This window comes from Myotis davidii, unplaced genomic scaffold (genome assembly GCF_000327345.1).
Source record: "Myotis davidii unplaced genomic scaffold, ASM32734v1 scaffold1065, whole genome shotgun sequence".
NCBI lineage: Eukaryota > Metazoa > Chordata > Mammalia > Chiroptera > Vespertilionidae > Myotis > Myotis davidii.
Window position 1 is genome coordinate 969,516 of NW_006297281.1, and position 12,577 is coordinate 982,092.

General features: G+C 37.3%; 1 protein-coding gene across 1 annotated transcript in view; it reads left to right on the plus strand.

Annotated features, from left to right (window-relative positions):
- TMEM131 (transmembrane protein 131) overlaps window positions 1-12,577 on the plus strand; it is a 178,074-nt gene that overhangs the window by 91,213 nt on the left and 74,284 nt on the right. The window contains exons 14-20 of the mRNA XM_015570023.1: window positions 1,384-1,492; window positions 2,816-2,969; window positions 3,058-3,228; window positions 4,237-4,347; window positions 4,440-4,574; window positions 7,556-7,660; window positions 8,914-9,000. Coding sequence (XP_015425509.1) covers window positions 1,384-1,492; window positions 2,816-2,969; window positions 3,058-3,228; window positions 4,237-4,347; window positions 4,440-4,574; window positions 7,556-7,660; window positions 8,914-9,000 — 872 coding nt within the window. The remainder of the gene's footprint in view (window positions 1-1,383; window positions 1,493-2,815; window positions 2,970-3,057; window positions 3,229-4,236; window positions 4,348-4,439; window positions 4,575-7,555; window positions 7,661-8,913; window positions 9,001-12,577) is intronic.

Below are 12,577 nucleotides of genomic sequence, written 5' to 3' on the forward strand. Positions count from 1 at the left end.
TGTGTTTTATTTAACTTTTAATATTTTCAGAAGACACCATATATATCAACTCTATGGTGTTGACTTACCAAGCAAGCATCTTTCTCATCAAGTCACTATTCTTTAGGATTTTTAACTGAATTTTCTTGAGGTTTTTAAAAACTTTATTTGCTAAAATATAACTTGATAAGATATCATGAAATGCCTTAATTATAGCCCTTATGATCAACTTTATATCAGAATAAATAGTAAAAAATTAAGAGTACCCAGGAGTGGCTAAAATAGCAAGCAGAAGGAAATGAGGCTTAATAGGGATTTTAAAAATCTAAGTCATCTCTGTGCATAGCCAGCCACACAGTATATCTCATACCTTTATATATTTTTTATTATTTTATTTTATTTTATTTTTTTGCCAAAGTTGGATAGCACCCATTGCAGAGCCCACCTGTAAATCCTTCTAAGTGGAAGTGCTCCTGGAGTACTTCAAAGGGGATAAAGATAGGTGGCTTTATTTGCTTTGAAAGCAACATCCTATAGTTACTCAGGTTGGATCCAGCCGAATCTACTTCTCTAATTCCAGTGAGAATTATATAGAACAGAATTTAGAGGTTTATTTCATCTGTGAGGACAATGCGATGGCCGAGAGAAGTCTCCTCTTATTTCTGTGAGTTATGGTTGGCTACTATAAGAGATCAGAGCTCAAAACTCTACTTGATGGGCATTTATAGCAAGACTGTGGCCACGCAAGTAATGTTTCTTTCTCAGTGTGGCTATAAACCAGTGGCTCTCAGTCAGGCAGTTTTGCTCCCAGGGACATTTGGCAGTGCTACAGGCATTCTTGATTGTCACAGCTGGGGGTGCTACTGATCTAGCAAATGGAGGCCCGGTTTGCTGCTGACCTTCCTACAGTGCACAGGACAGCCGCCCCACCCTACAACAAAGGGTCACTGTGGCATAAAATGTCAATGGTGCCAAAGCTGAGAAAGCCTGCTATAAATACAAGCAACGCTGGGGGCAGGAGCGGCCAATAGAGGTCAATGGGGGGAAGAGGAGACATATGTAATACTTTCAACAGTAAAGAATTTAAATTTTCAAAAATAAAGAAATATAAGCAAAACCAAAGCTTATGGCTGTAGAGAAGTAGCTCAATACAGTAGCCCAATCCTCCCAAATTGTGTTTATTTGCTAATTCCTTATTTGTCCCATTACAGGAAAATTAAAACATTATTTTTTATGAAAAATGTGATAATTTGATTTAAAATACTGTAAAACTATTCAATTTGAAAGCTCAGTTTTCCTTTTAATATTTTTTCAGTCCACATAGTCACTCTCACACTTCTGTGTATAAACTCTTTAGAGGTAGCAAAAGGTGACAGATTTTCTTGTGTGTGTGTTTCCTTTCAGCATCAAAGGCAAAAAAACCATCTCAATTTTCTGGGAAAATCACTGTTAAAGCAAAGGAAAAAAGTTATTCTAAACTTGAAATACCATATCAAGCTGAAGTATTAGATGGGTGAGTTTCTCTTTAAATAAGCTTTGTAACTTTTTACTAGTCAGTAAATTCTATTTTCCTGTTAATTGACTTTAGCAAAAATATAGTAGCTAAATTCTCATAAACTCATGGAATTATTGTTGAAAAGAACAACTTGAACTATAAAGGAGAAAAGTCTACTATATATTGTTTTTTTTTACTTAAAAGAAAAAAGTAAATGGGTTGATGTGATTTGGGCTTAAATAAAGTCTTGATGACTCAGTAATGCAATAGAAAAAGGAATCTATGAGTTTTAAATAATGTTTAAGTCAATTGAACTGTTTCCTTTCTGTAAATTCCTTTTGTAACATGGAAGTGGTCATGGCTTGTTACTAAAGTATGTTGTCACTTGAAACAAAATCATATATACTCCTTTAAATAAACTCATATGCACTGTTTTAGAATTACAACTTTTTGTAAATGGGTGATAATATATATAATTCATTTACTAATTATACTGTAACCCAGCAATTTTCAACCTTTTTCATCTCATGGCACACATAAACTAGTTACTAAAATTCTGGGCACACCAAAAAATTTGTTTTTGCAGATGTGAAAAAAAACAGGTATAATTTTGATTCATTCACAGATTTGTTGTGTAGCTATTGTTGTATTGGCTATTGTCTTTTTTTTTACAATCTAAGGCAGTGGTTCTCAACCTGTGGGTCGCAACCCCTTTGGGGGTTGAAAGACCCTTTCACAGGTGTCGCCTAAGACCATCGGAAAACACATATATAATTACATATTGTTTTTGTGATTAATCACTATGCTTTAATTATGTTCCATTTGTAACAATGAAATTGGGGGTCACCACAACATGAGGAACTGTATTAATGGGTCGCAGCATTAGGAAGGCTGAGAACCACTGAAAGGGAAAAGATGTCAGTGCCTCGGACCTCTAAATAATCAGGTGTTGCATGTTTTAACAATTCCTGTGGCACACCTGTTGGAAATCGCTGCTGTAACCAGTAAGTTAATATCCAACTTGGTGGGGACAAGGATGGTTATAATTTAATGAAAAACATTTTTTATTAGCTTACAACTCTTTCTGTTAATATGTTCTTGGTTTTAACTTTTTGATTACATATAATTCAGTTGAAAATAGTTCTTTATATAACATGTCAATATTTTGCATTTTGTTTTAAATCATGTGGTCAATCACTAAAATATTTATAGTTTTAATTCTCTACTAACAGCCCCTTAGTGCTAAACATAAATTATTGCTCACAACAAAAGAACTTGGATTTTAAGTTAACACATGGAAATAAAAATGATTTATTTTGTTTTGTTTTTTGTCTCAAATAGTTATTTGGGATTTGATCACGCTGCAACATTGTTTCACATCCGAGACAGCCCTGCTGATCCTGTGGAAAGGCCAATTTACCTTACTAACACTTTCAGTTTTGCGATCCTCATTCATGATGTGTTGCTACCAGAGGAAGCCAAAACAATGTTTAAAGTATGTCTGAAACCCTTCATACTTTAACTTCACTGATCTACCAGCTAGGAGATACTAAGATGTGTTTTTCTCTCCCATCATTTCCTAGGTTCACAACTTCAGCAAACCAGTCTTAATTCTTCCAAACGAATCAGGATACATTTTTACCCTCTTTTTTATGCCATCCACATCATCTGTGCACATAGATAACAACATTTTACTCATTACCAATGCTTCCAAATTTCATTTGCCTGTGCGGGTATATACAGGCTTTTTAGATGTAAGTATGTTATCTACCTTTAAAATTTAAACCCCTTCCCATTTTCTGTGTTTTCAGGTATTAGGCAGTCACCATTATTAGGCACCCTTGCATTTTGCTGTTTACTGTGCTTTACAAGTAAATCTAATTCCTCCCTCGTCTGTACTTTAAGAAAAGTGGTTTTTACTCTTCCCAGCAGCTGTCTCCCCTCATGATACAGTTGGATCTTCTAGTTACAGTCTCCACTTAGATCTTCTCCACATTCTGCTTTCTCTTGATTTTGCTTTTAAACTGTTATCATTATGGGGAAGCTAAAAACAAACAAAACAGAGGGGAAATTCATAATGGGGGGAGGGGATAAGGAGGGTGAAGAGGGAACCATGTAGGGAAGAGACTAGGAAGCATCAGGGTGAAGAAAAGAACCAGGTAGTAAAAAAGAAAGGAAGTTGTAAAGACACATAGTTGGAATAGTAATCTAAGCAGAAGTTTAGCATATAAGCCTTCCTACTACAGAAAATCAGACAGAAAAAAAAATCCAGTGTCCTGAAAGCAGTTGATGAAAGTTTATAAAATAAGTGAAACTGATAGAAAGAGAAAAAGAAAATGACAGAAATGTAGCTCTCCAAAAAGCTGGCATCAGTAAGAATATTGGAGCTGGAGGTCTTCATATTATTCTGCTCCGTCATTCGTTTTGCTTGAATGATTATGTATTTGTAGCTGCTTTCGTGATGTGTGGTGTGACCGAGACCAAGGGCTCTCTGCCTGCCTTCTAGGGCTCTTTCCACTTACCCTCTCCCTTTCCCTTTCTGCTGCTTTTATGTGCCTTCAGAGGAAGAAAAGCTCTTCAGTAGAGGCGAGGAGTGTTTTCATTTCGATTACTCATAATGTTTTCATTATATAAAGTTTTTAATCATATTTTATGTGTGCATATATGTATATTTACATGAAATATAGAAACCTTAGAATATCTTAATGTAGTCACTTTTTCTTGATAACTACATATAATTTAGTTCTTTTATATCTTTTCAGTACTTTGTATTACCCCCCAAAATAGAGGAACGTTTCATAGATTTTGGCGTACTGAGTGCTACAGAAGCGAGTAATATTTTGTTTGCAATTATAAACAGTAATCCAATTGAGGTAAAAAAAAAATCTTTTTTTATTCTAAATCACATTTAAGTATTTTATTCTAGTGCTGCAATAATCACTTTCATATCTTTTTCTTTTTTAAGTTGGCTATAAAAAGTTGGCACATCATAGGAGATGGCTTGTCAATAGAACTCATAGCTACTGAAAGAGGCAATAGAACAACAATAATTGCGAGCCTTCCAGAGTTAGAAAAATCCTCTCTATCAGACCAGTCATCAGTAAGTAAACCTCATTGTTTCCTTAAGTGTAGATGTATGTCTAAACACCAGACAAAAGACTGTTGCTATGTCACATACTTCAACTAATATTTTCATGAGATTCATAATAGTAGTGGTTATTTGGTTTTGAAAGGACCTCATTGGTCATTTACTTCAAGCCCCTCCCTTTATGATGAGAGCACTTGAAACCCAAAGGGATTCTACCTTGTCATTAAAAGTTCTGCAATAAGCAAAATTTAAATTATCCTATATAATAAAAGCCTAATATGCTAAGTGTCCGGTTGTCCGTTCAACCAATCAAAACATAATATGCTAATGATACGCTAAGGCCGGTCAACCGCTCGCTCTGATGTGCACGACCACCAGGGGCAGACGCTCCAACTGGTAGGTTAGTTTGCTGCTGGGGTCTGGCTGATCAGGACTGAGTGAGACGGGCCAGACATGCCCTGGAGCCCTCCCGCGGTCCCTCCCCGACTGGCCAACTTCCTGTGTCTCTCCCCGGCCCCAATCATACACTGGTGGGGTCCCCAGCCTGGCCTGCGCCCTCCTGCAATCCAGGCTGAGGGACACTTCTCTCCCACCCCACAAGTTCACACATTTCATGCACTAGGCCTCTAGTCCTTTTATAATACAGGTGTCGTTACAGGAGAAGGTCCCATAGGTACTAAATTAATCCTGTGTTCAGTGATACAGTAGTTCTGGTCAATTTTCTGCACTGATTAGAAGAGTTCAATGAGGTAAACATTGTTTGATCTCTACCCATGTACTTTTTTCTGTCTTATAAATATAGATAGCTGGAAGCGCAAAACAAGAGAAAGTGGGTACACTAGTATTAGTCTAAGCCAGAGGTTCTCAACCTGTGGGTCGAACGACCCTTTCACAGGGGTCGCCTAAGACCATCGGAAAACACATATTTTCAGTGATCTTAGGAACCGAGACACCACTCCTCTATCCGTCTCCAGGTGGGTCCACCCACATGCAGTTACGCCCACATATGAGTACCCGGCGTATTAAAGGGTCACGGCATTAGGAAGGTTGAGAATCACTGGTCTAAGCCCTCCCACTGCTAAAAAGGGAACTTGGAGTTTACACCTACTCGGAACAGAATTAGGATCCCCTCTCATGAGAAGAACCAAAACTGCATCTATAGGTGCAAATAGAACCTCTTGCAGCAGTTTTATAAAAGGAAAATCAGATGCCCTAATGCAGAGATTGAGGACAGATACACTTTCAGGGAATGCCTTAAGTTTTAAAAACTGATTTAAAAATTGTCTTTAAAACCAATGGAAGGATCCCCCAAAACCGTGTTTTCAGAGGGCAGTTTGGCAATATATACCTCTCCTAGAATTCTTTCCATGCAAGCTACTTAAGAGCCAAAAGTTGTGAGAATGAAGATGTTTATAATAGCATTATTAATGATTCTAAGCAACTGGAGATAGCCAAATACATAAAAGAAATCATGATTTTATAATTAAGTATTGAAGCAAACAAACAATTATAAATATGATTGTAGAAACTTGGAAAAGGATTTATGAAAAAGTTGGAAACTACTAAATAATGTATTCTAATTGCAACTATGTAGCATTCAAGCTGCATAATTGGATATTTCTGAATAATGGTGGATTTATGGGTGTTTACATTTTAATAATTTATAATGTTTTAAGTTTGGTTCAGAAATAATATAGCCTGGCCTATGTGGTTCAGTGATTGAACATCGACCCAATGAACCACCAGGTAAGGTTCAATTCCCAGTCAGGGCACATGCCCACATTTCAGGCTCGATCCCCAGTGTGGAGGGTGCAGGAAGTAGCAGATACGTGATTCTCATCATTGATGTTTCTACCCTACTCTCCTTCTCCCTCTCTCTGAAATCAATAAAAACATATTTTAACCCTTTGCGGTCCAATGTTATTTTTGGAATTCAAACAGTCTGGTCCAAATTAATTGACGGGATTGAATGTTGAACTTTTTAATGTTCTTAATTGCTTGACATTGGATCTGCTCCTAGCGCCTGGTCTGTCAAGTCTGCCTCGAGGTTGGACCGAAAAGGGTTAAAAAACAAAACCAAAAATGTTAAAAACTATAAATATAAAAACAAGGAACAAACAGATTATTCTTATGAACCCTGACTGTTGTGCTAAGGTGAACTTCAAAATAGAATCTCCAAAAATGACTTTTTTAAAGTTTGTAATGCTTAATCTTTCAACTGTTTTCTAAAACGCCAAGCCTGTGAGCTAAATTAGCATTCTGTACCTTATAAAACACACATTGCCAATATCCTCTGCTCTTCAGACCTGTGTTCTGACTTGGGTAGTTATAAAATCAGGATGAAAATATTAGAATCACAGAAAACGAGCACAGAAATGCTTCTAAAAATGGGAAAGTGAATATATTTGGTCTATCAACATTTGTTGTCTTGATGTAAGTACAACTACTAAGCTCTAAAATATAACTTCACAAAGTGAATCTCATGGTTTACTTGGGTGTGGTTTTAATTCCACAACTGAAAAGATGAAGTGTCAGAAACAGCAGTAAACAGCTTGAGCAGACAAAGAAGACCCCCATTCTTCTTCCAAATTTATATTGCGCAACTCTTCCTTCCATGGCATTGCTCTGAAGACATGATTATCATCATGGCGGAACCAACTTCGTATGTGCCTGTGCCCTACTGTGGCTGAAGGCTGTGTCCCTCCGCTCCATGCAGGCACCTGGGGAGTGCCTGCGGACCATTCCCGGCCCCACCCTGGCAGTTGGGACTCTGTTCCTCGAGGATCCAGTTTTCTAAGTGGCACATGGAATAAATGTAGATAAAAGCCAAGGATGGGCATTGTTTTAAGATATTTATACATGATATGGTAACTCAGTGTCATCCTTGTATATGTTAGGATTCAGAAGTCAGTTTATCACTATAATCTTTTTCATTTTAACGGGAACTTCAACTAGCAAGACTAATGAATAATTGTCATTTCTGCTACATACAGGTGATACTAGCCCCAGGCTATTTTGCAGTGTTCAGAGTCAAGCTTACTGCAAAAAAACTGGAAGGGATTCATGATGGAGCCATACAGATCACAACAGATTATGAGGTAAGGACTTTATGAGTGCTTTCAGAATAATTGAGGGTTTTTTGTTGTTTTTACATAAACAGAACTATATTTACCCATAAAGTTATAGTTTGCCTGATTTATACCTTAAAAACTGAGCTTTTGAGAATAGTTGAGAGCAGCAGTCACCAACCGGTAGTCCGTGGACCACTGGTGGTCCATGAGGGCCTAAAGGTTGGCGGCCACTGGTTTAGAGAATATTGGTCTCATGAGTGCTTATATGAGTCATTCTACATCACAGACAAAATTTTAATGTATGTATTTGTGCCAGACCTAAATATATTAATTTTTAACATTGAAATGCTCTTTGGGAAGTTGTGCATTGCTAAATTCAGTGTATTGCTACCCTTGTTCTCCTACCTGTTTTCAGCACATTCAGCCCCACAGGAAAGAAAACTAATTGAGAAAAAACATTTAATAATAAATGATTTGTTAGGAAAATATCAAATTAAATCTATGGAATTCATGTTTATCACTCATGATAGAAATAATTATATTTCGTGGCTAAGATAAGTTTTTGTTATTATGGATGAAAATAAAAATTAGGAAAAGTTACCTTAAATAAATATCTTTGTGAGTTACAAATGAGTGTGAGTTAAGATTCAGAATCTGGAGTGGTTAGCCCTGGCCAGTGTGGTTAGAGTGTTGCCTGGGAGGCATCCAGTCGATGTGTCTCTCTCACATCTCTTTCTCTCTTCCCCTCTGCTCCTCCCTCCCTTCCATTGTCTCTAAAAATCAATGGGGGGAAAAATATCCTTGGGTGAAGATTAAATTTTTTTTTAAATTTGGAATGTTTAACTCATTTTTTATATTAGGTTATGTTAGCTTATTACTATATATGAAAAATATAAAGGTGTATAACTCTAGAAAACACTGGATTTTCCATGCATTGTTTTAGGAGTACAATTTGACTTTTCTTCTTTAATTATTATAATTTACAAAATAACCTGTATTATAAAAAAAAAATCTATTCTTTATTTCTTCTCCATTGTTTGGTCTTGTTTACCATGTTTTTAATGAATCACTGTGAAGTACATGGAAATTGATTGTATTTCAGTGCATTTTATGGAGTACATTGGTCAGATTAAATAGTACCATAGTGGTTTTTAATATTGCATAAGAGTTGATTATTGCTAATGTAATGTGAGTTGTTTTAATACCAAAAAGTAATGCAGTAACAGTCAGGATCAACCTCAGACTTAAATACTTCCTATGGTCTGCCTTTCACTCCCCAGATCCTAACGATTCCTGTGAAGGCTGTGATCGCTGTGGGTTCGCTGACTTGCTTCCCAAAGCATATGGTCCTTCCACCGTCCTTCCCAGTAAGACAGTTAATTTAATGACTTTTTGTTGCTCATTTTTTTTCTTTGTCTTTACCTCTGTTCCTCAAATTCAACAGAAAAATTATTTATTCTCTATTAATTGCTTATTTTAAGGTAAGACTTTATACCAGGTTTTGTAGGAGATTCAAAGAGGAGTCTGAAATGGTTCCTTCTCAAGAAGCTTTCCATTTAGAATAGGAAATGGGCCCATGATTCAGAGATGTGAGGCAGGATATAGAAATTGTTCTAAGAGGTGTAAGAATAAAACACCATGAGAGAAACGCATACCTGATGGATGAAGGTGCTGTGTGAACTGGCTCTTCTGTAGGGATAGGTCAGAGGTGGCAAGAACTTGCATTCAGGGCTCAGGGAACACCCTGGTAAAGATAGAGCAGTAAAGTCCGAGAGCTTTAGGCATTCGTCATTTGTCTAGTTTGACAAGAGTAGAGATGGAATGTTATGTTGGGGTGATAGTAAAAAAAATAAAATAAGAACGAGTACCTTTAAATTCATGAAAATCTAAAGTTTTTGAGCAGAGGATTGACATCATCAGAGCTGAGCTTTCAGGATTGGCTCTGTCAGAATACATATGGAAGTAACAATATAGTGCCTGGAGGCCAACCTTAGACTGACCAGAGTCCACATGAAAGTATAGAGGGGAGATGTGGCTGTTCGTCTGCCTTCAAAGAACTTATCTTTCCAGATTCAGTTCTCTTGTCATCTCCTCTCTGAAGATGTCTTGACTCCACTAGACAGTACTAGTTGTTATATGTGTGATCTTGGAATGATCTGAAGTTACCTCTCTCACAGCAAGCTTCACATTGTGCTATAAATATTGCCTTTGTGTTGGTCTCCCCAATGAGACTCTAAGATGCTCTAGGAAAGGAATGGAGGGATCTTTTATCCCCATTAGTAGGCACTTAGTAGATGGCGGGTGAAGAAGGAGCAAAATGATGGAGAAGAGAACATAGGCAAGAATCATTTGAACTGTTCTTTAATATCCTAAGGCAGTGGTTCTCAACCTTCCTAATGCTGTGACCCTTTAATACAGTTCCTCATGTTGTGGTAACTCCCAACCATAAAATTATTTTCGTTGCTACTTCATAACTGTAATTTTGCTATTGTTATGAATCATGATGTAAATATCTGATATGCTATATGTGTTTTCCGATGGTCGCGACCCACAGGTTGAGAACCGCTGAGGGGATTAACTGAAGCAAATGTGGGTAGGCTGGCAGATAGAGGAGTCAAAAATATGACAGAGTTTGAGCCTGGACAATAGGAGAAAGGGGATGCAAAAGTCAGGAGATGGCCACTGCCTTTTGCAGGAAGATGATTCAGTCAGTTCAGGGCACATCAGGGCAAATGTGTGTCTTTTATTTTGTGGTAGGAGACATAGCAGGTTAAGAAAACAGTACATTTTAAAAATCTTAATGCTACGTGAAATAACACTTAAATTCAGATCTTAGCTGCTTAAAAATATAATTTTTGATTTAAAAGGTTTAGCACATTTACGATTGGGTCTTACTTAAAAGCGTTATTTTGTCATTCCACTTTGCACTGACTGTACAGAACTCTTGAATTCATTATTTATCCAAAAGGATCAGTTCCTTCAGTTGCCTTTTCCATCAATGATCTCCTTAATCAGTACATAAATCCTGCAGTAAATGAGAAAACATCTGTATAAAAACAAGGTGCTGGCTTTGAACTACTTTAGATTAAGCTTTCAGATATGTATCTTCAGGTGGCTTACAAGACCAGCTAATTGCTTGAAATTACCGATTAACTTGATATTACTGTGTTACTTGAGCTGCTATAACAAATTCCATAGACTGGGTGGCTTAAACAACAAACATTGATTTCTCACAGTTCCAAAGGTTGGAAAGTCCAAGATCAAGGCACTTAGAAGGTCCTCGTACTGTGCAGGCCTCTTCCTGGTTTTGCTAATGGCCGTCTCCTCACTGTCTTATCACTTAGCCAAAGAGCAAAGAGGAAGGGCAAGGTCCTGTCGCTCCTTTTAAGGCAGGGTGGGGACGTCTGGCCTGGCCCTGCCAAGGCAGTAGGGTGAGTTCTTTAAATGTTTGACCAAACACAGCAGGTTCATTTTTAAGTTGATAATTTTGTATGGCCAGTGAATGATGCTGTAAATATACAAATAGCTCTTGGCAGGAAAGAGGTTCCCCACCCCTGTTTTAAGGGCACTAAATTCATTAGATTTCTACCCTCATGACTTAATTGCATCTCAAAGGCCCCATGACCAAATATCATCACATTTGGGGGTTAGCTTTGAACATAAATTTTGGGGGTGACACAGACATTCAATCTATAACGATTACCAAATGCTGTAAAGTCTTTCATCAGATGGAGAATACAGGAGCTAACTGAAAACAATACTTAAGGATAAACATTTCAGCCCTAGCTGGTTTGGCTCAGTGGATAGAGTGTCAGCCTGCGGACTAAAGGTTCCCGGGTTCTATTCCAGTCAAGGGCACGTACCTTGGTTGTAGGCTCCTTCCCAGCCCAGACCCTGGCCAGGGCATGTGCAGGAGGCAACCAATCAATGTGTTTTCTTACACATCAATGCTTCTCTATGTCTTTCCCTCTCTCTTCCACTCTCCCTAAAAATCAATGGAAAAATATCCTCAGGTGAGGATTAACAACAAAAACAAAAAATAAATAAACATTTCCAATAACTCATAGTTTAATTCTTAGTATTTGAATACCATTGTTGAATACCATTATAAAATCAACTTTTGTATCTGCCATTTTGATCCTCAACATACCCCTGCAAAACAAGACAGGGACATGGGAGAAGTAGTTCTTACAGGGACTGGAAGACTAGATAACCAACCGCCTAGAAGACACAGCTGATTAGAGGCCAAGCCAGGACTCAGCAGCATCCCTGCCCTCTAACATCTTTCTACTGCATTTACTCTGGCTAGACTTGAAGTGATGAGTATTAGTCTTAAGTTTACCATCGTCCAACTCCTTTTCTGTGCATTCTCTTAACTTCTGTGTCTTTTAATACCAAATATTAGACCACTGGGTAAGAACATCTTAGATCAGTCATGGAGAACCTGTGACACGTGTGTCAGAGGTGACACATGAACTCATTTTTTTGGTTAATTTTTCTTTGTTAAATGGCATTTAAATATGTAAAATAAGTATCAAAAATATAAATCTTTGTTTTATTATGGTTGTAAATATCAAAAAATTTCTATATGTGACACGGCACCAGAGTTAAGTTAGGGTTTTTCAAAATGCTGACACGCGAGCTCAAAAGGTTCGCCATCACTGTCTTAGATCCTTCTTTAAATAGCTAAGCTTTAGTTTATAAGAACAAAAAATTGTGTTTTCAAACAAAAGAAAGTAAAAGACTATAAAATGATTCTAATTAAGAATTATTTAAGAAAAAATCAGTGGAGGGAGAAACCAAGATGGCGGCATGGGTAAACACCTGAAATTGCTGCCTCGCACAACCACTTCAAAAATACAACTAAAAGACAAAGCGGACATTATCCAGAACCACAGGAAGGCTGGCTGAGTGGAAATTCTACAACTAGAAGGAAAGAGAAAA